General features: G+C 46.0%; 1 protein-coding gene across 4 annotated transcripts; it reads right to left on the reverse strand.

Annotated features, from left to right (window-relative positions):
- Positions 1–67: 67 nt before the first annotated feature.
- On the reverse strand, positions 68–24,922 carry PHYKPL (5-phosphohydroxy-L-lysine phospho-lyase). Of its 4 annotated transcripts, XM_082379420.1 has the most exons (13): positions 24,787–24,922; positions 23,819–23,937; positions 22,562–22,721; positions 19,221–19,295; positions 18,371–18,458; positions 18,177–18,293; positions 16,558–16,640; positions 16,076–16,301; positions 4,341–4,495; positions 3,842–3,931; positions 1,855–1,985; positions 758–835; positions 68–298 (listed from the first exon to the last, which is right to left on the reverse strand). In XM_082379420.1, the coding sequence occupies exons 1-12, from the start codon at positions 24,843–24,845 to the stop codon at positions 786–788; spliced, it is 1,353 nt and encodes a 450-aa protein (XP_082235546.1). In that variant the 5' UTR covers positions 24,846–24,922; the 3' UTR covers positions 68–298; positions 758–785. The 4 variants fall into 4 exon arrangements, with proteins under 4 accessions (XP_082235546.1, XP_082235545.1, XP_082235547.1 ...); XM_082379419.1 differs by having other exon boundaries at positions 68–835; XM_082379421.1 differs by lacking the exons at positions 16,558–16,640; positions 18,177–18,293 and having other exon boundaries at positions 68–835; positions 18,345–18,458.

Consider the following 24,922-nt stretch of genomic DNA (forward strand, 5'->3'; position numbering starts at 1 on the left):
GAGCTCCAGTATCCTCCAAGACCACCTAACTGCATCCTGTCAGGCATAAGCACACACTCTCCACATCTTTGGTTAGTTTCTTTTAATGACTTGGCCCTGCCTAGGACTTGTGCCCCTTTAAAGAAAGTGGAGTGGCTCAGATATTGGGCAGCTATTCAAGGGGGTGAAGTACAATGAGGGTTACCACCCTCAGTGGGGACACTGCCCCAGGGCAGTTCGAATCTGGAGCACCTTGGAACACCTGTCTTGACTTGCCATTGGAAATGGGATTCTCTCTCCCAGCAAAGACAGTGTGAACCTAAAGACAAGAGCAGACACACAAAGGGCCAGCTGGATCTGGGCAAGATGGTGCCCCTCCTGGTTTTAACAGCCCCCTGTGGCAGGGCCTATTTGTTGGCCTGACTGGAGCACCCCAAGTCTAGTGGCTGAGGCCTAGGATAGCTAGTTGTAAGACACAGCACTTGGCTGGGGGCTGCAGGTGGATAAAGCCTGGCAGAAGCTCTCCCATAGAGGAACCGGCTGGAGAAGGGAGGAAATAGCTATACTCTTTTCTCAGCCATCAAATGCAAACTTAAGTACTTTGGAGATTTTTCAGGGGTGGGGGATGGGGAAAGCCCAAGGTAGCCAGAGCCTCCCAGTATTAAAACTAACCTGTGGGAAGGGGACATCACTTGGAACAAGAATGTTGAAGGAGCTACTAATGGACGATAAGGAACCCAGTTCTGGTTCTCTAGGAACAAGAAGTAAGGCCACTTACCTAGAGGACACCCCTCAGCAGAGCTGCCTCAGGGCTGGAGCCTCAGTGTCTCACAACTTCTCACTTTCTCTTCCATGTCTGAAAAAGATGGTCAGCATTTCTCCTCTGCTAAAGACTTCTGCCTTCAGTGTCCAGGCTTCTTGGATGGCAGTGTGGAGATTGGGCCCACTGGCCTGTCCAAGCCCACATCCCACCCTTTACCCATGTGTACAGGCCACCACAGGGTTAGCAACAACTTCCCAAGAGGACAAAACCAGCCCTCAGATTTCCTGAGGCTTCCAGGCTCAACTGAAGTCCCCTCTATACAGTAACTCCAAGCCAGTTCTGTGCCCAGTCAGCTTTTCCTCCGCAGGCTTCCTGAAAAGACATTCCCTTCCCCCGGCAGGTTCCGTACCACCTCCAGTTGTGTCTAGTAGGGACTGGCCTCAGCTCTAGAGACCTGGGGACAGCAGTGAAATGGCCTGGGGGTGGGGTGGGGGTGGTTGTAGCTGGGCTGCTCTGATACCTACCAGGAAGATAGCATTTTGCCTATTTTGGGGTCCCCCACTGAGCTCTGTACATGCAACATGGCCTCAGTGCATAGATGTGTCCAATTTGGTAATTATAGATTTCCTTGTAAGTGGATTTAGGGGAGAGCTTGACTTTCCTAAATGATTAGGAATGTGCAGAGGGATTTCATGTTGTGTTGAATCAGTCCAGGGTGCAAATCTCATTTCAGCCACTTAGCAGCTGAAAAAAGAAAAGCTCCTGCTACCTACATCTCAGGGAGGCTTTAAGGACACAGTGGAATCTCCCACTAGTTCTGATAGTTGGGCTTAAAAGCCCAGCCCTGCTTCCCTTGTCCTGCATGCCACACTGGTGCCTTCCCAGGCAGGATGGGTGGTGGCTCAGTTCCCACCTATCCAGGGCTCAGATTTTTGGGGGGAACAGGCAGAAATAGGGGAGGCCTCCACTTCTTCAGCTCCCTACTCCCTGCACTGTTCAGAGGACACCTGGCTCAGCTGTTGCACCCCTGTCCCTGGGCATGCTGGGAGGTCCTAGCTCCAGGCTGGGTTCTAGAGACAGTTATCAGCTGCCCCTTGGGTCTCCAGGCTCACCTGTCAGGATGGCATCCAGCTTTGCTACCACGTGTTGTGCGTTGTCCAAGCTGAAACACATCGGGGGCTTGAACTTCAGGACATTCCTCCCGGGGCCATCGGTGCTCAACAAAATGTAGTTTTCTTTCAGCCTGCAAGGATAGGACAAGGACACAGCAGGGCCTGCTGCCCACCAGCCAAGGGCACTTCACATGGGCCTTTCAGACCTTCCTCAGCCTGGCTTTGGCCTCGTGGGCGGGACTCCAGCCACACTGCCCTCAGAACCTTCCATAGGCCAGTTCCCACTAGGATACAGCCCTGGCCACCCCCTGCCAAACTCCTGCCCAACATTATGGCCCAGCATCAGAGGCCCCTGTCTGGGGTGCCCTGCATCTGGCCCTGAGCCTGTTGCCCCGCCCGCCCGCCCCTCCCCCGCAGGGGTCTTGCTTCATCCATCCCTGGAGCCCCAGTTGAAGCCAAGCTGAGATTGGCCACGGGGCTACAATGTGGACAGCAAGAGTGCCTGCATTTTTCATTTTAACATATGGTTTATGTGACGTCATATGGTTTACTTTTTATATGGAAAGTGTCCAACATTCACAGAGTAGTACAGTGACCCCATGGAGCCCTCACCTAGCTTCTAACTTCCCCGCCAACCCTTTCTCTACTCTGCCCACAGGTTATGTTGTAACCCCAGACAGGACTATCCAGTTTTAATTTCCAGTTCTTTTTGGAAGTTATTTAACATTATCATTGGTATCTAATAATTGTTTTTAATATTCCACATTTACACTTTTAACCTAGGAAGGTATTTTGGCCTCTGAGAGAAGGGGTCTGATGTGACTGTATTTACACTCTCTGACCCCCCCCCCCCAATTCTTTTTTATTTATTCCTCTTATGTAAGTCTTGTCAGGAGCAGGGTGTCCTCAGCCTGCCCCTGGCTCCTTTCTCGCATCCTAGTCTTCCTGGCACTGACAACATCTGTGCTAGAAAGATCAGGTTCTGGACTTTAAATACAGCTCTGCCTTTAGCAAGGTGACTGCCACTGAAACACTGTTCCACCTGGTTCCTGTTTCTTCACTGAACTGGAGAAACCACAGGGGTGGTTGTAAGGTGGAGGAGGTCAGGCTTGGCTGAGGATCTGACTCCCTCCTTCCCACAGATCATCCTGAATTTCTGAGTCTTGAGGCTCCCTGGGGGAAGGGGTGGGTGAGCTGGTGGATGTGCCCAACCAGCAGAGAGAAGGCAGGGGCTGGGCAGCCACGTAGGAGGGGTCAGCTTCAAAAACCGTGTGGAGAACGATTTTTACATCAATACTGTTTATGTGAATTCGAAACAGAATGATGCACATTTCACAACTTGAATAAGGACACTCATCAAACACTAGATGGGTTTTCCAAGGTGGGGGAAGGGGGTAGGAGTGAGGAATGGAAATAAAAAGGAAGTAACTAAAGAAGGGAAAGGGTCCTGGGGCTTGGGTCATGCCTGGGGTTCAAGTGAACATGCGAACCAGAACTGGGAGCGAGGGCTTCTGAGTCCTGAGCTGCTGAGTCATCCAGACACTCCCCACCCGGACAAGGAACAGGCGTCCTATTTGAAAACCCTCTAGGAATGGGGAGTCTGGTTCTGCCACAATCCCAGGTGTGGCTCTGGAGAAGCTGCTTCCCTCGGGCAGCCTGGGGCTGTGAAATGCAGCGTTGGGGCTGCCGGGGTCTGAGAGCTCCTGCAGCTTTGGCTTTCTTGGCAGAAGTGTCTGCTCAGACTGGGAATGGCCCGCACCCATCTGAAGCCTTTGCTGCCAGGCACTGGGTACAGAGCTGATAGGGCCGCTTTCTCTGTCCGCAGAGCCCAGTCAAAGGGGTGCACAGATTGGCAGCCCTCTAACCCAGAGGCTAAAAGCCGCCTCCTTCAGTCAACCCTGTGTGGGCCCAGCGTGCCCGGGAGAGGCAAGAGGGGAGCTCTTTCCCAGTCAGGGCCGTAGAAACAAGTTGTTCCAAGAGAAAATACCTGGACACCACATAGTCAGCCTCTTCAGTTGCTGGCATCCTTGTGGCCTCATCTTTGATCAGATCCACACCAATGAAGAGCCCAACGCCCCTGGAGCAGAAGGTGACATCTCAGGAGGCCAGGCCTGAGGGACCATGGCCCTTGCTCTCACCCTCTGCCTGGGCCTCGGCCAAGCCCCTGTCAGAAAGCCCACCAGGGCTTGCACCTCTGCCTCCTGGGGAGGCTGAGAGCTGTAGGAACCCTTGGAGGGTGGTAAAACAGTTCCAGGAAGTAACTGTGATGGTGAGGGGCCCTCATTGTGGATAGAGGAAAGTTTGATCCTGGCTTCACCCCCCTCTTCCCTCCAGAGATGCCATCTTGGGCAACAGCACCTGTAGGTGCTTCAGTTCCTCCTCTGTGGAGTGGAGATAAAAGTTCCCACCATCTCAGGTGGTGATGAGGTGAGTGAAGGAACCACACCAGGCCCCTGGCAGGTGGTGACTGCTACCCTGAGCCTCACCTGATGTCCCCAAGGATGGGATGTTTGGCTTTCTGCTGTCCAAGGAGCTCCATTAGGAAGCTGCCCACAGAGGCAGCATGAGCCTGCAGCTGCTCCTTCTCCAAGACATCCAGGACGGCCAGCCCTACAGCACAGGACACTGGGCTGCCCCCAAACTAAGCCAGGGGACAAAGAGCATGTCAGGTGCTCAGCAGAGTGGGCCATGCCCCAGGGACTGTGAAGGGCGGCAGAACTGCCACACACATTGCAAAGGCAGTGATGAGCACGGGCCTGAACCCCTCAGGGCTCAGCATGCTGGGCAGTAAATGGGGTTCTCCTGAGGCCCCCATGGCTTGTCCCACCTTTCCAGGTGCTAATGTGACTGTAATCCAGGCCAAGTACCCCCAGGGGTGCAATAGGATCCCCAAGAACATGCAAACATCAGAGGAGAGGATGTACTGGGCATTCCCACCCACACTGCTGTTTTTTGTCAAAAGGCTTCAGGGCCCCACCTCATGGACTGGACTCAGACCCACTGCATTGCACTGCCCATCACCTCTTTCACGGAGGGTCAAGAGCAGCATGCCAGAGCCACACCCAGGAAAAGCCACTCTGTGTGGTTCCAGCTCACAGCTGCTGGCTAAGCCCAAGGCAGATTTTAGGGCGCAGAGCACAAGCTGCCTGTGAGCCAAATGCGGCCTGAGGATTCATTTTGTTTGGCTTGTGTAGCATAATTAAAAGTTTTGGATTAGGTGCTAATGTCTTAAGAAGAGACTTAACACAAAAATATGTCTGACTTAAAACAAACCTAACCTATCTGGCTACATTGGCACTAGCTGTCCCCTTCAGGCACCCTGAGTGCTTTGACTCACTTCCTCCACCTGGCCCTGCAGGTGTCTGAGGACCTGCATTGCAGAGTCAGAAGGAAGGGGGTCTCCTGCAGACCATCTTTTTTTTTTTTTTAACTATCTTAAAAAAAACCACAAAACTTTATTGAGGTATAGTTTACATACAATAAACTGCATATATTTAAAGTGTATATAGTTCAGTGTGACTTGACAAATGTATATACCTGTGGAACCTCCACTACCATGAAAATACAAAACATTTCCATCATTCCCCAAAGTTCCTTGTGCTCCCATCCACTACTGGCCCAGGCAACCACTGACTTGCTTTCTGTCACTATAGTTTTGCCTTTTCTGGAATGTCATATGAATGGAATCACAAAATATGTAACCTTTTGTGCCTGGCTTCTGCTCAACATGTTTTTAAAATTCATCCATAATGTTGTGTGTATTGGTAATTTGTTCATTTTATGGCTGCATAGTATTCCATTGTATGGACACTACAATTTGTTTATCCAAATTCCTGTTGATAGACCCTTGGGGCTTATTTTGATTTTTGGCTATTTACAAATAAAACTGTTATAAACATTTATAACAAGTCTTTTTGTTAACATACGTTCTCATTTCTCTTGGGTAAATACCTAGGAGTGGAACTGCTGGATGGCTTGATAAATGTGTATTTAACTATATAAAAAACGTGAAACTGTTTTCCAAAGTCGTACCATATTACATTCCCACCATTAGTCTATGAAATCCCAGTAGCTCCACATCCTCAAAAACATTTGGAATTGTTGCATTTTTTAATTGCAGCCATTCTAATGGGTATGCAGTGGTATCCTGTAGACCATCTTGAAAATTTGCTTGCAGAACCTCATACTTGTGATCATAAAAAGCTTCCTAGGTGATTTGCTGTGAGGGAGCTTTCTGATATGCCCAAAGCAAATTATGTGTGAGATGGACACAGGGGATGGATTGAGGCTACTTATTGTATATCATCAACTGTGAACTCGTTAAAAGGTTGTGTGTTCTACCCACAGCATCTTTGGTTTAGAATTGTGGCCTGGCCAAGATGCTGAACTAGCATAATAACATAATTATCTGTTCTGAACTAGTTCATAACAGAACTAGTTCAGAAAAGGCAATATACCAACAACAACAAAAAGCATCAACAACAAACCATGAGGAGGGAAAATGATTTCCAATGTTGCCACATTATATTATTTAAAAATGTCTAGTTCTAAACAGAAAATTATGAATCATGAAAAGAAAGAAGAAAGCATGGCCCATATATGGGGTGGTGGTGGTGGGGGGTGTGGATACAATCAATAGAAATTGTTCTGGAGGAAGCGCAGATGATGGCCTTATTAGACAAAGACTTTTTCTTTTTTTTTTAGACAAAGACTTTAAATCAGATATTATAAATATGCTTAAACACTAAAGGAAACCATATCTAAAGAATTAAAAGCTATGCATGAAAATGGTGTCTTGCCAAATTTGGAATATCAATAAAGAAATAGAAATTATAAAAAAGAACTAAATAGAAAGTCTGGAGTTGAAAAGCCCAGTAGCTGAAATGAAAAATTCACTAAGAGGCTCAACAGCAGATTTAATCAGGCAGATGAAAGAATCAGCAAACTTGAAGATATGTTGATTGAGACTGTCCAGTCTGAAAATCAGAAAGAAAAAAGAATAAAAAAAATGAACAGAGCCTCAGAGACCTGTGGAACAGAAGCATACCAACATATGCAAATAAGAAAATAAGAATTCCAGAAGGAGAGGAGAGGAAGGGGCAGAAAGAATCTCTGAAGAAACAATGGTCAAAAATTTACTAAATTTGATTAAACACCAAGATTAGATTGTTAGTAAACAATCTAAACATCCAAGGAACTCAATGAACTCCAAGTAGAATAAACAAGTTTCATACCTAGGCACAACATAACCAAGGTACTGAAAGACAAGAACAAAGAGGGTGGGTAAATGGGTGAAGGTCGTCAAAGGTAAAAAAATTCCAGTTATAAAATAAATAAGTCACAGGGATGTAAGGTACAGCATGGTGACTATAGTTAATAATACTGGGGACTCCCCTGGTGGTCCAGTGGTTAAACTCTGTGCTTCCACTGCAGGGGGCTTGGGTTTGATCCCTGGTCAGGGAACTAAGAGCCCACGTGCTGCACAGCACTGCCAGAACAAACAAACAAGCAATACTGTATTGTATATTTGAAAGTTACTAAGAGAGTAGACCTTAAAAGTTCTCATCACAAGAAAAAAAACTGTAACTTTACAGTGATGGATGTCAAGTAAACTTATTGTGGTTATCATTTTGCAATACACACAAATATTGACTCATTATATTATACACCTGCAACTAATATGATATTGTCTGTCAATTACACCTAAAAAAAAAAAAAGGACAAAGAGAGAATATTGAAATTAGCAAGAGAGAAGCAACTCATCATGTACAAGAGATTCTCAACAAGATTAATAGCTGATTCCTCATCAGAAACCCTAAAGGCCAGAAGGCAGTGGGATGACCTATTCAAAGTGATGAAAGAAAAATACTGTCAGTCCAGAATTCTATATAAAGGAAAAGTATCCTTCAAAGATAAAGGAGACAGGAATTCCCTGGTGGTCCAGTGGTTAGGACTCTGTGCTCTCACTGCCAAGGGCCCGGGTTCAATCCCTAGTTGGGGAACTAAAATCCAACATCCCACAAGATGCGTGGTGCAGAATAAAAAAGAAAGGAAAGAAAAGAAAGAAAGAAGGAGAAAGAAAGAAAGAGAGAAAAAGAGGAGAAACTAAGGTAGTTCTAGATAATGAAAAAACTGAAAAAAATTTGTCAGCAGCAGATCTACTTTACATGAAATACTAACAGTATTTCTTCAGGCTGAAATGAAAGGACATCAGACAGTAAATCAAATCCATATGAAGAAATAAAGAGCACTGGTAAAGACACAAGTAGGTTGAAAGCAAGAGAGTGAAGGTATGCCATGCAAACAGTAACCAAGAGAGCTGGGGTGGCTCTAGTAATATCAGACATAAAAGACTTGCAAGATTAAAATTGTTATTAGCAACACAGGAAAACAATGATAAAAGAGTCAATCTATCAAAATGATATAACCACTACAAATACATATGTACTTAACAACAGAGCCCCCAAATACGTGAAGCAGAAAATGAACTGAAAGGAGAACTACAGAATTCAATAAGAATAGTTGGAGAGTTCAGTCTCTCATTTTCAATAATAATCAACTAGACAGAAGATCAACCAAAAAGTAGAAGGCTTGAACAACACTATACACCAAGATCTATACAGAACACTCCACTTCAAAAAACCAGTATAAATACTCTTCTCGAGTGCACATGGAACATTCTCCAGGATAGACTATATATTAGGCTATAAAACAAGTGTTAATATATTTTAAGTCTGAAATCACAGAAAGTATCTTTCTCACCACAGTGGAATGAAGCTAGAAATAAATAACAGAACACTGAAAAACTAAAAATATATGTGAAAATTAAATAACATGCTTAAACAAACAATGGGTCAAAGAAGTCACAGGGAGATTAAAAAATATTTAGAGATAAATTAAAAAGAAAGCACAACAAACCCAAACTCATGGGATGTGGTAAAAGTAATGCTTACAGAAAACTTCATGTCTGTAAATACTTCTGTTAAAAAAAAATCTCAAATGAATATTTCCACCTTAAGAAAGTATAAAAAAGAAGAGCAAACTAAATCCAAAGCAAAAATAAAGGAAATCATAAAGACTACAGTGGAAATAAATAGAAATATAGAAAAACAATAGAAAAAAATCAACAAAACCAAAAGTTGATTCTTTGAGACAATCAACAAAATTGACAAACATTAGCTAGACTGACCAAGATAAAAAGAAGAGTCAAATTACTAAGATCAGGAATGAAAGAGGACACATCACTGCCAATCTTATACAAGTAAAAAGAAGCATAAGGGAATAATGTGAACAACTGTCTGTCAACAAGCTAGATAACTTAGATGAAATGAACAAATTTCTAGAAAGATAAAAAATATTGACACTGATTCGAGAAGAAATAGAAAATCTGAATAGACCTGTGGCAAGTAAAAAGAATGAATTAGTAATAAAAAAATCCTCACAAAGCAAAGCCTAGAACCAGATGGCTTGCTTCACTGGTGAATTCTACCAAAACGTTGAAAGAATTACTACCAATCTTTCAGAAAGTCTTCCAGAAAATAGAAGAGGCATGAACACTTCCTGGATCATTCTTTGAGGCCAGTATTACCCTGATACCAAAACCAGATAACGATATCCCAAGGAAACTATACATCAATATCTCTTAAGAACATAGATGTAAAAATCCTCAAAAATTACAATAGCAAACTTAATCTAGCAACATATAAAAAGGATTATACACCATGATCACATGGGATTTATCTCAGCAATGTAAAGTTGGTTTGACATGTGAAAATCAAATAATGTAATAAACCATATTAATAGGATTAAGGACAAAAAAATCACATGATCATTACAATAAACGAAGAAAAAGCATTTGACAAAACCCAACGGCCTTCATTATAAAAGCTCTCAACAAATTAGGAAAAAAGGGGAACTTCTTCAACCTGATAAAAGGCTTCTAAGCAAAACTCACAGCTGATATTATACTTAACAGTGAAAGACTGAATGTTTTCCCCTAAGATTAGGAACAAGACAAGATGTCTACTCTTGCCATTTTGTACTGGAGGTTCTAGGGCAATTAGGCAAGAAAAAGAAATAAAAGGCATTCAGAATGGAAAGGAACAAGTAAACCATTTCTATTCACAGATGATATAATTTGGTGCACAGAAAATTCTACAGAATCTATGAAAAACTATTAGAGCTAATAAATGCATTCAGTAAGGTTGCATGATACAAGATCGATATCCAAAAATCAATTGTATTTCTATATACCAGCAATGAAGCATCTTAAAGTGAAATGAAAAAAACAATTCCATTTATAAAGGCATGAAAAAGAATACAATACTTAGGAGTAAATTTAACAAAAGTAGTTCAAGACTTTTACAGGGACTTCCCTGGAGGTCCAGTGGTTAAGACTCTGTGCTTCCACTGCAGGGGGTGTGGGTTCAATCCCTGATCAGGGAACTAAGATCCTGCATGTGGTGCGGCCAAAAAAAAAAAAAGACTTTTACAATGAAAATTATGAACATGATTGAAAACAATTAAAGACCTCCATAAATGGACAGATATCTCATGTTTATGGATTATAAGACTTAATACTGTTAAGATGGCAATACCCTCCAAATTGATCTACAGATTCAATGCAATCTCTTATCAAACTCCAAGCTGCTTTTTTGGTAGAAATTGACAAGCTGATTATGAAAATTCATATTGAAATGCAAGGGACCCAGAATAGCCAAAACAATCTTCAAAAAGAAGAACAAAGACTGGAGGATTAACAGTTCCTGATTTCAAAACATACTACAAAGTATAGTAGTCTAGACTGTGTGCAACTGGCAGGAGGATAGATTTTTGATCAGTGGAACAGAACTGGAAGTTTACAAATAAACCATTAAATCCATACATTTGGGACTTCCCTGGTGGTCCAGTGGTTAAGAATCCACCTTCCAATGCAGGGGACGCAGGTTCAATCACTGATCGGGGAACTAAGATCCCACATGCCACGGGGCAACTAAGCCCATGTGCTAGATCTAGAACACGCGCACCACAACTAGAGAGTCTCCACACCGCAACTACTGAGCCTGTGTGCTGCAACGAAAGATCCTGCATGCCACAACAAAGATCCCGTGTGCTGCAACTAAGACCCAATGCAGCCAAATAAATAAATAAATAAATAAATAAATAAAAATCCATGCATTTACGGTTGATTGATTTTTTTAAAAATTCATTTATTTAATTTTTGGCTGCATTGGGTCTTTGCTGCTGCACACGGATTTTCTCTAGTTGCTGAGAGCGGGGGCTACTCTTTGTTGCGGTGCGTGGGCCTCTCATTGTAGTGGCTTCTCTTGTTGCAGAGCACAGGCTCTAGGTAGCTGTGGCACACGGGCTTCAGTAGTTGTGGCTCGTGGGCTCTAGAGTGCAGGCTCAGTAGTTGTGGCGCATGGGCTTAGTTGCTCTGCGGCATGTGGGATCTTCCCGGACCAGGGCTCGAACCCACGTCCCCTGCATTGGCAGGCGGATTCTTAACCACTGCACCACCAGGGAAGCCCTGGTTGATTGATTCTTGACAAGGGTGCCAAGACCATTCAATGGGATAAGATATAATAAAGAATAGTCTTTTCAGCAAAAGGTGTTGGGACAACTGGATATCTATATGCAAAGTTAAGTAACCCCACCTCGTACCATATTTAAAAACTAGCTCAAAACGGATCCAATACCTAAATATAAGAACTAAAACTATAAAATTCTAGGAAGAAAACAGAGGTGTAAATCTTCATGACCTTTGATTAGGCAATGGTTTGTTAGCTATGACTCCAAAGTACAAGCAACCAAAGAAAAAATACACTGGACTTCATCAAAATTAAAAACTTATGTGCTTCAAAGGATACTACCGAGAAAGTGAAAAGACACCTCAAATAATGGGAGAAAATACTTACAAATTATATATTTGGTAAGAATCTAGTATTTAGGATACATAAAGAACGCTTACAACTCAGCAAAAAAGGACAGGTAACCCAATTAAAAAATGTGCAAAGGATATATTCTTTGGAATATATATGTCATATATATTGGGATACATATATATATATATATACATACATATGTGTGTGTGTATATATATATATATATGTATATATATATAAATGGTGAATAAGCACATGAGAAGATTCTCAACACCTCTAGCCATCAGGCAAATGCAAATCATAATGAGATACCACTTCACACTCACTATGATGGCTATAATAAAAGAGAAAAAATAAATGCTGGAGAGGATATGGAGAAATTGGAACCCTCATACGTTGCATGTAAAGTGGTATAGCTGCTTGGAAAAAGTTTGTCGTTCCTCAAAAAGTTAAACTTAAGAGTTGCCATATGACCCAGCAATTCCACTCATAGGTAAGGTATACGCTCAAAAGAACTGAAAACATTCCATACAAAAACATCTACACTGAATGGTCAACTGCAGCATTATTCATAATAACCAAGGAGAGGAAACAACCAAAACATTAACTGAAGAATGGATAAATGAAACATGGTATACTCATACAATGGAACATTAATCATTCATAAAAAGGAATGAAGGACTGATTCATGCTATAGCATGGATGAACCTTGAAAACATTATGCTACGTGATAGAAGCCAGACACAAAAGGTCACATATTGTGTGACTGCATTTATGTGAAATGTCAAGAACAGGCAAATCCATGGAGACAGAAAGAAGGTTAGTGATTGCCAGTACTTGTAGAGAAAAGGCAATGGGGAGTGATTGCTAATGGGTATGGAGTTGCTTTTTGGGGTGATGAAAATGTACTACAACAATGAAAATTAAGACAGTGATAAAGGCTGAACAACTTTGTGAGTATACTACAAAAGACTGAATTGTACTTGAATTAAAAACCATTGAATTTGTATTTGAAAGAGTAAATTTTATAGTATGTGAATTGTATCTCAACTAAAAAAGAATCAGTGATTTCAGCGTTTTTAACAGCAACACTGCATGCAAGGTGACAATGGAATACACTTTTTTAAATGAATCCATCAGCACTGATGTTATTTATTTAGGCCATGCCGCGTGGCATGCAGAATCTTAGTTCCCCGACCAGGGATTGAACCTGTGCCCCCTGGAGTGGAAGCATGGAGTCTTAACCACTGGACAGCCAGGGAAGTCCCTGGAATATACTTTTACAGTAACTAGGACCTAGATTTTATTTTTAGCTAAAATAGTTAAATATGAGGGCCTGACACAAATACCCTTAGGCACAGAAGACCTCAGAAGGTTTGCAACATAAAGGCTTGCACTGAAAGGAATTTGGGATGAAATACTTGTAATACAGATACTTAAATAAAATAGGAAGGATTAAAAGACACAGAAAAGTATGGTAAACTGAAATTATAAATTAAGATGCTAGCAATAGGCCTAAATATATCAATAGTTACGTTAAATTTAAAGTCATTACTTTGAAGTCAAATATTAACAGATTTGGGCAAAAACCCAAATTCTAGATATATGCTGGTTAAAAGAAATACACCTAAAGCATGAGCACACAAGGCTGAAAATAGAAGGGTGGAAAATAATACATTGGGTAATTGATAGTCAAAAGAAAGCTGACTTAGCTTTATAATATCAGATAAAATAAACTTTAAGACCAAAAACATCATTAGGAATGGAAAAGATTACTCCATATGATAAAAGACTCAATTCTTGAGAAACTGCACAGCCACATGCAAAAGAATGAAACTGGACCACTATTTTATACCATACACCAAAGATTCACTCAAAATGGACTGAAGATTTGAATGTAAGACATGAAATCATAAAACTCCTAAAGAAAACAGAGGCGGTAAGCTCCTTGACATTGGTCTTGGCAATGATTTTTTGGATTTGACACTGAAAGCAAAGGTAACAAAAGCAAAAATAAACAAGTGGGACTACATCAAACTAAAAAGCTCTGCACAGCAAATCATCAACAAAATGAAAAGCAATCAACTGACTGGGAGAAAATATTTGCAAATCATGTATCTGATAAGGAGCTAATATCCAAAATATATAAAGAATTCATGTAACTCGGTAGCAAAAAACAAAGCAATACAATTAAAAATTGGGTAGAGGGGCTTCCCTGGTGGCGCAGTGGTTAAGAATCCACCTGCCAATGCAGGGGACACGGGTTCAAGCTCTGGTCCAGGAAGATCCCACATGCTGCAGAGCAACTAAGCCCGTGCGCCACAACTACTGAACCCACGTGCCACAGCTACTGAAGCCTGTGCGCCTAGAGCCTGTGCTCTGCAACAAGAGAAGCCACCACAATGAGAAGCCTGTGCACGTCAACAAAGAGTAGCCCCCACTCGCCACAACTAGAGAAAGCCCGCACACAGCAACGAAGACCCAACACAGCCAAAAATAAATAAATTAAATAAATAAATTTTTAAAAAAATTGGGTAGAAGATCTGAATAGACATTTTTCCAAAGAAGACATACAGATGGCTAACAGGTACACGAAAAGGTGCTCAACACCACTAATCGTCAGGGCAATGCAAATCAAAACCACAATGAGATGTCACCTCACACCTGTTAGAATGGCTATTATCAAAAAGACCAGAAATAACAAGTGTTGGCAAGGTTGTGGAGAAAAAGGAATCCTTGTGCATTGTTGGTGGGAATGTACATTGGTGCAGCCACTATGGAAAACAGTATGGAGGTTACTCAAAAAACTAAAAATAGAACTACCATGTGATCCAGCAATTCCACTTTGGATATTTATCTGAAGGAACTGAAAATACTATCTTAAACAGCTATCTGCAACCCTACAGTCATGGCAGAATTATTTACAATAGTCAAGATATGTATCTGTTGATTGATGAATGGAATATATATATATACATAAAATTCAGCCCTAAAAAAGAAGGAAATCTTGCCATTTGCAACAAGATGCTTTCATAACTTAAGGGCATTATGCTAAGTGAAATAAATCTGACAGAGAAGACAAATACCATATCATTCCACTTATATGTGGAATCGAAGAAAACCAAAAACCAAACACCCAAAAAACTCTGAACTTTTAGATACAGAGAACAGATTGGTGATTGCCAGAGGTGGGGGTGGGCAAAATGGGTGAAGGGGGTCAAAAGGTACAAACTTTCAGGTGTAAAATAATTAAGTCCCAGGGACGTAACGTACAGCATAGTGACTGTAGTTAATAATACTGTATTGTAAGTTGAAAGCTGCTAAGAGAATAGATCTTAAAGGTTCTCATCATAAGAAAAAAAAAATTGTAACCATGTATGGTGATGGATGTTAACTAGACTTATTGTGGTGATCACACTATATATATACATATATACACATATATACATACACACATATATACATACACACAAAGTATTGTATCATTACGTAGTACACCTGCAATCAATATAATGTTATATGTCAATTATACCTCAATCAAGAAAAAGATTCAATTCCCAATGAACATACAGAAATAAAAAAATATATATACTGGGAATTCCCTGGCAGTCCAGCGGTTAGGACTCCATGCTTCCACTGCCGAGGGCAGAGGTTCAATCCCTGGTCGGGGAAGTGAGATCCCGCAAGCCAAGCAGCGTGGCCAAAAAAAACCAAAAGTATATATATACACTACTTAATATTATTAAGTAGTATATATATTACTTAATAGCCTCACAATATATGAAGCAAAAATTAACAGTATTACAAGAAAAAAACTGATTTTTCATCATAGTGTGAGATTTAAACACACAGTTCTAAATTATTAATAGGTTAAGTAGGAAAAAAAAAATCCAGTAAGAATACAGAAGATTCAAACAACACAATTAACAAGTGTGACCTAAGAGACATTCAGAGAGTCTGGCAAACAACATTTAGAGAACCCACAATTTCCCAAGGACATGCAGAACAATCGCGTACCAGATCACCTCAACACATTTTACAGAATAAGTATCAAAAGAGTAAGTGGCAGTAAGTCAGAAGTTAACAAAAAGATTTGAAAAAACTAGAATCGAATGATAATGCAGTGGTTCTCAAACTTTTGGTCTTAGAATTCCCTTACACTCTCAAAAACTTGTGAGGAAGCCAAAGAGCTTTTGTTTATATGGGTTATATCTATTTATATTTACTGTAATATTTATGATAAAACAACTATATTTACAAAAAAATTAGTGAGTAGTAGTGGCCTTGTTTGTACAGAAGCCACCATGGTGCTTCCTGGCCCTGGAGCCTTCACTCACCGTGTTGAAGTACTCGACGCCGGTGGCTTCAAATGCCCTCGCCACAGCTTGTGTTGTGGCCACACAGGCTACAGGGTGGCCATTGCCAATGGACTTGCCCATGGTGACAATGTCGGGGACAAAGTCTTCCCCCTGCAGCTGGAAGGCCCAGAAGTGCTTGCCTACTCGGCCAAAGCCCACTTGAATCTCGTCTGCAACAAAGACCCCTCCGGCCCTGCGGATGTGCCTGTGGCAGAGGACACACGGCTGATGGGGGATTCTGGCGAGAGGGAGCAGACCAGGAGCTGGGAGGTCTTGGGACTCTGAATCCTGGCTTTGCCATCAGTAAGGTGGGGACCTTATGCAGATAGCTGGCCTTCTTGGAGCCACTATTTCTTCAGGGGCTTTGTCTGACAATTCTGGCAAACAGGCCAGGCTGAGGTTGGAATTTGGAACAAAGGCTGGCAAACCCCACCCTGGGGCAGCCTCTCCCACCTACTCACCCTGCCACTTCTGGGAAGTAGCCCGCAGGGGGAATGATCTGCCCTCCCACACTGGGCAGAGACTCAGCAAAGAACGCTGCAATCTGTGGAGGAGAAGGGAACGGCACTGCGGAGGGGCTGAGCTGCGGGCTGAGCCTGTCCGCTGATGCTGGCTCAGGGCTGGCTCCAAACATGATGAGTTACCGTCCGCACTTTAGGCTCCACATCACACCTGAGGGTCTGTGACATAGTTTTTTCAGGCCTTGAACCAATTCTTACCACTTGGATGCCTCCAGACCCCCTGTACTTAGCATGCTCCAGATGAAATCCACTGACTTCTCCCCCATAAGCCTGTTCCTTCCCTTCTCCCATATGGTGAGTCCCATCCCTCCCAACTAGGACAGAAATCTGGCCCCATCCTTGATCCAGCCTCCTTCTTCATCTGTCAGTCAGCACAGCCTCTGACTCTATCCCTGTAACATCTTTGCACCCACTCCTTCCCCTCCCCGCTGGATACTCCTGCCTCCTGGCAGATCTGCCAGTTTCTGCCTTGGCCTCCTGCCTTCTAACTGGACACCTCTTCCAATCCATCCTCCACTGGCCACCAGGGTGATGCCTCAATGTAGACACTGAGCTCATCACTGTCCTGTTTAAAACCCTTCACTGACCCTTTTGCTTACAGCAATGACTTCCAAACTGTGTTCTGCCTTGGAGCTGCTTCAGAGGCTACTGCTGGGATGAAGGAAGGACTGACGGGGTGGGAAACGGGTCACCCACCCATGCTGCCACCACAGCAATCTCTCTTTTGGTTTTATATAAGTAGGTGCAGAGCATCTGAAATACATGGGCCAGGCTTCCTGGATCTGGCTCTGCCAACCTTTCTGGCCTGTCTTTGCTGTATATCCTGTGTTCCGTTGTCACTCCTTCAGCAAAGCCTTCTAGAGAGCCCTCACACCAATCACCAGCTGCCTCCCCTCTGCTGTTGCCGTGGCTGCTGCTCTTCCAGGGTATGACACATCTCTCCTGTCTCTGCCCCAGAATCCATCTCTATTACGCTGCCCTGGGTGGGTCTCCCCATTGCTCACTCGGGCCAACAGGGCCTCCTCATGTCACCTGCCCTCAGACTGGCCCCATTCAAGTGCATCCCCTGGTCCTATTACCTTCTCTCTTAAAACTCTATAAAGGTCCCCCATGGCCTCTAGCCCCTCAGCTAAAGGGGCACTTGCAGTCCGCGGGCCTATGGTCCTGCCTGCTTCCCTAGGTTCATCTCCTGCCGGCTCAGCCTGGCCCCATACTCACATGGTTCCTGCACAGGCCACCACTCTGTTGAGGATGCCTTTCCTTGTCTACCCCCGACCCCGCCTTGAGTGGCTAACTCCTACTCACCTTATATTACTAAAATCAGGCAGCACCCCCTCCACGGGCCCACCATCACACACACACCAGTCCAGCTTGGGCCCCCGGAGTCCAGTAACGCCCAGGACATATCTCTACCTAAACTCTCTGCTGAGCACTTAATCCCCCTACTAGACCCCCAAAGGGCAGGCACTGGTTCCAATTTCTCTCAGGGTTCCCAAGATCCAGTCTAGGGCTGGCAACATTTGCTGTTTGCTGGACCAGACCTGCGTGGATGTGGTTACCTTCCTGCCCTTCTCCTGTGCACTGCCGACCACACGTTTCACCTCGCTGGCATAGGCCACAGCTGGATTGGGGTGGTCCTCCCGGTAGGGGCCCCGGTAGGTGTCTGGGAGAGGTGCCTGTGGGGAGCGACAGCGCCATGTCACCCAGGCTGAGGCGCAAGCACCGACCTGTTGCCCACTTGAGCAGTGCATACCACGTGGACCCACTCCTTCTGGCCATCCAGGTCCCGGAACTTGTAGGGGCTGATGTCGATCAGGGAGCTCAGGTGACCATGATAAGCACTGGGGAGGAGAGGGGAGAGTGGGCTCAGGCCCAGGTGTCATGTACTCCCTGGCCTGGCCCTGACAACTGTCTATCCACCTAAGGAAACACTCAGGGAAGACCAACCTTTCAGACACAGCCTGAGTCCTAGGGCCAGGGACGAGCACAGGCCTTGGAGTCAGCAAGCCTTCCTCCAAGGCCACTTACTAGCTATGTAACGGTGGCTAATCGTTAAAATCTCTGGGCTCAGTTCCCTCCTCTGTAAAGTTGGGGGGGTGGTGTTTCTCCTTCATGGTTGTAATGAACCTTAAATGTGATAATGCTCTAACCCTGGGCCTGGGTCTTGTGCACAGCAGATACTCAGTACAATGGGAGCTACTGTTGGAACATTTTTTATTTTTTTATCTTTTGGCCGTGCCACACGGCATGTGGGATCTTAGTTCCCCGACCAGGGATTGAACCCGCGTCCCCTGCATTGGCAGTGCAGAGTCCTAACCACTGGCCCACCAGGGAAGTCCCTGGAACAGTGTTAATACCTAATATGTGGGACCAGCTCTCACCACCTTATAAAGCATTCTCTGCTCCCCAGAAGCTGCCACCACGGAAGAGACGCCAGGGGGAAAGAGACGCCTGGTGTGTGTGTGAGGGGTGTCTCTGTGGCCAGGTCCTCATGATCCTCTCCAGGCCCAGGCTCCTCATCTTTCCTGCCCAAGGCACCCAAAATCAGAGCCTCACTGATCCCCAATAAGCAGCAGGCCCACGCTTCTGGAAATGGCACTTACTGATCTAATACCACCACGTCCCAGTGTCCTGTGTATTGGCGCGCCAGCCTCAGGGCCAGGTCGTTGGCTTCTGACCTATGACAGAAAAAGTGGATACTGCTTGGACAGCTGTCCAAGGGCTTTCCCTCCAGGATAACTGCTTTCTACAGAGAAACCTGGAGGGAAGGAGGAGCCCTTCCAGCAGCAAGAAGATTCTTAGGACACCATTCATTAGTCATTCACTTATTCATTCAGTAAATATTTATCAAATGCCTTCAATGTGCTAGGAGCTGGGGGCGAAAATAGTAAGTAAAACAGGCAGGCTCTGGCCCTCCTGGAACTTACATTCTGCTATGTGTCATGAAAGCCAAAAAACAAAGACAGAATGATCATTTGGTAAGTGCTACAATGGACACAGGGTGCCGAGAGAACCAGGTGGGGCCCTATCTTAGATAAGGGGTGTTATGGGCTGAATCGTGTTTCCCCAAATTTATGTGTTGAAGCCCTAACTCCCAGTATCTCAGAATGCGATTGTATTTAGAGACAGGGCCTTTAAAGAGGTGATTAAGTTAAAATGAGGCCACCTGGGTGGCCCTAATCCAATACAACTGGTCTCTTTGTAAGAAGACATTTGGACACACAGGGAGACACCCGGGGGTGTGCATGCTCGGAAGAAAGGCCATGTGAAGACAGTGAGAAAGTGGCCACCTGCAACCAAGGAGAGAGGCCTCAACGAAACCAAATCTGCCAGCACCTTGATCTTGGATTCTGACTTCCAGAACTGTGGGACAATAAATTTCTGTTTAAGCCACCTTGTCTATAGTATTTTGTTATGGCGGCCAGAACAGACTAAGGCCACACCTGTAGAGTCCTGAGGGTGAAGTTTCTAGGCAGAGTGAGCAGCACACACAAAGACCTTGCGAAGGAAAATTGCTCAGGGAACCACAAGAAGACAAGGGAGGCCAGGGGCAGCATGAGAGAGGAAGTGGGGAGACAGGCAGGGCTGCAGGAGCCTGGATTTTCTTCTCAGTGCCATGTGAAGCTACTGAAAAGTTTTAATCAGAGAAGGGGCATGATTCAGCTCCCATATGAGAAGGAAGCCTCTCTGTGTATATAATGGAGTAGAAGGGAATTAAAGTGCAAGTGAGGAGACCTAGAAGGAGGACACGAAGGTGAGAGCAGGTGGTGACCACGCAGACAGAGAGGTGGATGGGGTTAGGAGACAACCTGGAGACAGACAAGGCAAGCCTGATGCAGGACTGGGAGGAGGGTGCGTTTCTACCTTGAGCAGAGGCGCAGACGGTGCTGCCATTTGCCAGGACAGATAGGGTGAGGGAGGGCCGGTCTTCTTGGGAAAGTCTGGGGTAGGTGCCTGAGAATGTCAGGGAGAGCCAGTGCCATGGTCCCACACCAGGTGTTAGTGAAGACAACTCTTTCTTTTCTTTTTTTAAAAAATAAATTTATTTATTGTATTTGTTTATTTTTAGCTGCATTGGGTCTTCGTTGCTGCGCACGGGCTTTCTCTAGTTGCAGCAAGCGGGGGCTACTCTTTGTTGTGGTGCGCGGGCTTCTCATTGCGGTGGCTTCTCTTGTTGCGGAGCATGGGCTCTAGGCGTGCGGGCTTCAGCAGTTGCAGCACGCGGGCTCAGTATTTGTGGCTCGTGGGCTCTAGAGCACAGGCTCAGTAGTTGTGGCTCATGGGGTTAGTTGCTCCGCGGCATGTGGGATCTTCCCGGACCAGGGATAGAAGCCGTGTCCCCTGCATTGGCAGGCGGATTCTTAACCGCTGCGCCACCAGGGAAGCCCGACGATCAACTCCTGATGTCTTTTGGACAGGTGATGTTAGACCTGTTCCAAAGTCAAGTGGGCAGTTAGAACCTTGAGGCTGGAACACATGGGAAACATCTGGGTTTAAGATACAAATTTGGGGGACTTCCCTGGTGGTCCAGTCGTTAAGACTCCACACTCCCAATGCAGGGGGCCCAGGTTTGATCCCTGGTCAGGGAACTAGATCTCACGTCGCAACTAAAGATCCCGCACGCCGCAACGAAGATCCCGCGTGCTGCAACTAATACCTGGCACAGCCAAATAAATAAATAAATAATTAAAAAAAAAAAAAGATACAAAGTTGGGAGTCACCAGCATATGGATGATATGTAATACACGGGAATGGATGAGGTCAGCAAGGCAGAGGGCTCAGAGAGGAGCAGCCCTGAGGAATAGAGTAGGAAGAATCGGCATAGGAGATAGGGGGAGTGGCCAGGAGCTGGCAGAAAACCAGAAGCATGAAATGTTCTGGAAGCAAGATCAGAAAGCATTTCCAGAGAGAGTGGTAACTTAGTCAATATTACTGAGAGACAGGAAGACAAAGGCAGCAAAGAGACCAGGTCCCCGCACTGTTTCAATGCCTCATAATTCTCTGTACTTTTCTCTCCCAGGCACACTGGGCTGGTTCTGTGTACACGCCATCATCTGCCATTTCTGCCTCCACTGCTACTCCCAGTGTAGCATAACCTATCACCGGCCACTAGACTGGTGCCTAATGGTGTTCATTCTTGCTTTCCTCCAGTCCTGATGACATCACTTACCTGATTAAAACCCTCTCATGGCTTCCCAATGCTCTTAGGATACACAGATTCCTCACTTGACCAATAAAGCCCTGGGTGACGGGCCCTGCCTCCCTCCTCAGTGTCCCCAGGCTCCCACCCTTTGCCCTCCATCACTGGCTGCCTTTCAGCTCATGTGTGCTGGGGTGCAAATATTCTTCCTGCCACAGGACCTCTGCACAGGCTGTTCCGTGTGGTGACCTTGACAAGAACACTTCCAATGGAGCGGGCAGCACCCTACCTTCCTCCTCATCTAGCTATCCCCTAGTCAGCTCTTAGCCTAACATCACTCCTTCAGGGGCGCCTTCCCCGATCCTCTCAGAGCAGGCCAGGTCACCCCACTGCTTCTATGCCTCATTATTCTCTGTAGTTTTTCTCCAGACAATGACTCCTCTTTGTAATTTTGTATTTCTTTGAAGCATCTTTGATGTTTCTGTTCCTTACAGAGCAGGGATTTTGGCTGTAGCTCCCAGCACTGTGCCTGTGTATGCATAAAGCAGAAATAAAGGAACATATTACCTTGGTAAGCCCCAACAATGATCTTAGAAGAGAGGTAATGGCACCCCTTACAAAGAGAACAGGAAAGTGGATCTGACAGAGAAGCAGCGGGGCCTGCAGCTAGGAAGCGTGGGTGCCTGGCCCACTGAGGGCTGCCTCTCCCCACACCCCGTCGGCTACACGATGCTATGACCATGTGAGCAAATCTCTCCATCGTTGTCTCATCCTTTTGCTGGGGGCTGGCCACAGTGCACTTACCCAGAATTCAGGAAATAAAACACACAGAGCTTCTCCGGTAGGGTCTCGGACAGCCTCTGTGCGTAATCCACGATGTTGTCGTGCAGGTACCGGCTGTTGGTGTTGAGCACCTGGTTCTGTTCGTGTGCTGCTTGGACCACGAGAGGGTGGCAGTGCCCAACTGCAAGAGGGCCACCTCCATCACACAGCCGGCCCCACTCAGCCAATCCCTCCGGGCCTCTCCCAGCCCCAATCTGTGAACCCAACTAGAGGAGATGCAGTTATAGAGGGAGAGGTACAGAGGAAAGATGGGAGTCTGAAGACAGAGGGGGCGAGACAGAGGTGCCAGTCTGGAAAGGGAGACCTAGAAAGGAGTCCCTGAGCTTCTGGCAGAAGGCAAAGTTCTCTCTGGCAGAAACCTGATCTCGAAAACCCATGTTCTTTAGGAAGCTTCTTGAGGCCTTCTGCTCGACAAAGACAGGGGTGTGGGATTTGGGGGATGGACAGGGGGTAGGGGTGTCGTCAGTGGCTTGACTTCACCAGTCAGGGGGGCTGGAAGTAATGATGGCCAATGGCCAAGGATTATGATAAGAGAATGAAGATGACTGGGTGCTCACCAAGTGCCAGGCACACTCAAAGCAAGTTAAATGAATTAACTCACTTAATCCCCCAAAACAACTGGAGGTGCATACCAAGTATTATCATGTTCATTTTGCAGATGAGCAAACTGAGGCACAGAGACTTAAACTTGCCACAAAGTTAGCAAGTGGAGGACAGGGATATGAACCCAGGCAGTCTGGAACTAGAGCCCCTGCTTTCAACTCTACTAACCTCCAATTTCCCTGCTGAGTCACTGGACTCCCTTTCCTTCCACCAGCTTTGGTGGCCTCATCTGGATAACTGAATTCCTACTTCAGTTTCCTTGTCCAGGACCTGAGATGATCACCTGGGCTGAAGCCTTGCCATGACTGCCAGAGCTCGGCCAGGGTCCTGTTGGGTTGCTGGCCATGGCTGGGCCGACTGCTGTTCTCTGAGCTCACCATCAGTCCCAAATGGAAGTGGACCCTTAGACTTAGGTCTCTGACTCCTGCTGATTTAGCAGAGCTACTGCTTGGAAACTTCTACAGCTACCCCAGAAAGACTGGGTCTCCTCTGCACATGGATGCTGGCTAAGCAGAACCTGAGTTCTCTGTACCTCTCTGAACCTCAGGATCACCCTTGGACCAGGTTCACAGTGTTGGCATCCTTTCCTGCCCCATCTTGAGGTATGATACTGACCGTGAGCCACATTGTTGATGCAGTCGATGTATTCTGCCCCCTGTTCATCGTACATGTACTGCCCTTGGCCCCGGACAATCTTAATAGGATCTTCAGGAAAAAAGAGTCTGCAGGAATTGCTGTGGGGACAGACAACGAATGGACAGCCATGTCTGAAGACCGGAAGGGAGAAATCCACCCATCACAGGCCTCCCCCTACCCTTTCCCAGTTTCTGGAAAGGACAAAAGCTTGAAAGGCAAGTTGTTGTGTCCCTGCCTCCACTCCCCCCACTCCACAGGTGGCTGGAAAGGAGAAAAAGGATGGGGTAAGAAGTTGCTAAAACAAATCGTTTCTTAAGTCATTTGAAGGCTATGTGGCTTCATTCATTTCCACATGTGCCCACTGAGTCGCTTGGGTCCCGGGAAAAGGTGACTGCTCCAGACCCACACGGGCTCCCGAAGGCAGCGTCTCTTTGCTGGGATGAGTGAGGAGGGCACCACCATTTGGTGGCTGGCTCTCGGCCCTAAACGGGTCCTTGCCTGCCAAGCCTGCTGCCCTGCTGGGGGCCAGCCCCAAGCTCTAGTCCAAGGCTGCCTCATGCCCCACGTCCCACCGAGAGCCCCTCAGACACAGGTCAAGGGCAGACTTTCTCTAAGGTTGCCTGTGAGCCGACACCCCACCCCACCCTTCGTCTGGACTTTCAGTCCCTTCCTGGGTCACTCCCGAGCCGGGCCCAGGTCCGGAGGGCGGGCCACCACTGGGCGAGGCCTTCCCAGGAGCCCGGCTGCGGCTGCGGGGGTGGATAAGACGCTGCGGGGGAGGCGCGGGATGCGACCTCCGAGACAGGCTGAGCGCGGCTGGGTCTCAGGGGCCAGAGGCGCCGGAACCGGGGTAGGCCGCGCGAGGCCGCGGGGGCTGGGGCCTGTAGGCTCGCGCCGGACGTGCGTGCCTTGTGCGCGCCCCCCGCCCCGCGTCGCCGTCTCGGTACCTGAGTAGCCGCCTCCTCAGGGCCAGAGTCGCGGCCTTCCCGCGAGGATCAGTGGCCATGGCGCCCGCCAGCACTCACTCTGAGACACTGCTCGGAGGGCGGGGGGTGGGGGTGGGGTGGTCCCGGCTCCGCCCAA

This window comes from Balaenoptera borealis (assembly GCF_965194805.1).
Source record: "Balaenoptera borealis genome assembly, chromosome: 2".
Taxonomy (NCBI): domain Eukaryota; kingdom Metazoa; phylum Chordata; class Mammalia; order Artiodactyla; family Balaenopteridae; genus Balaenoptera; species Balaenoptera borealis.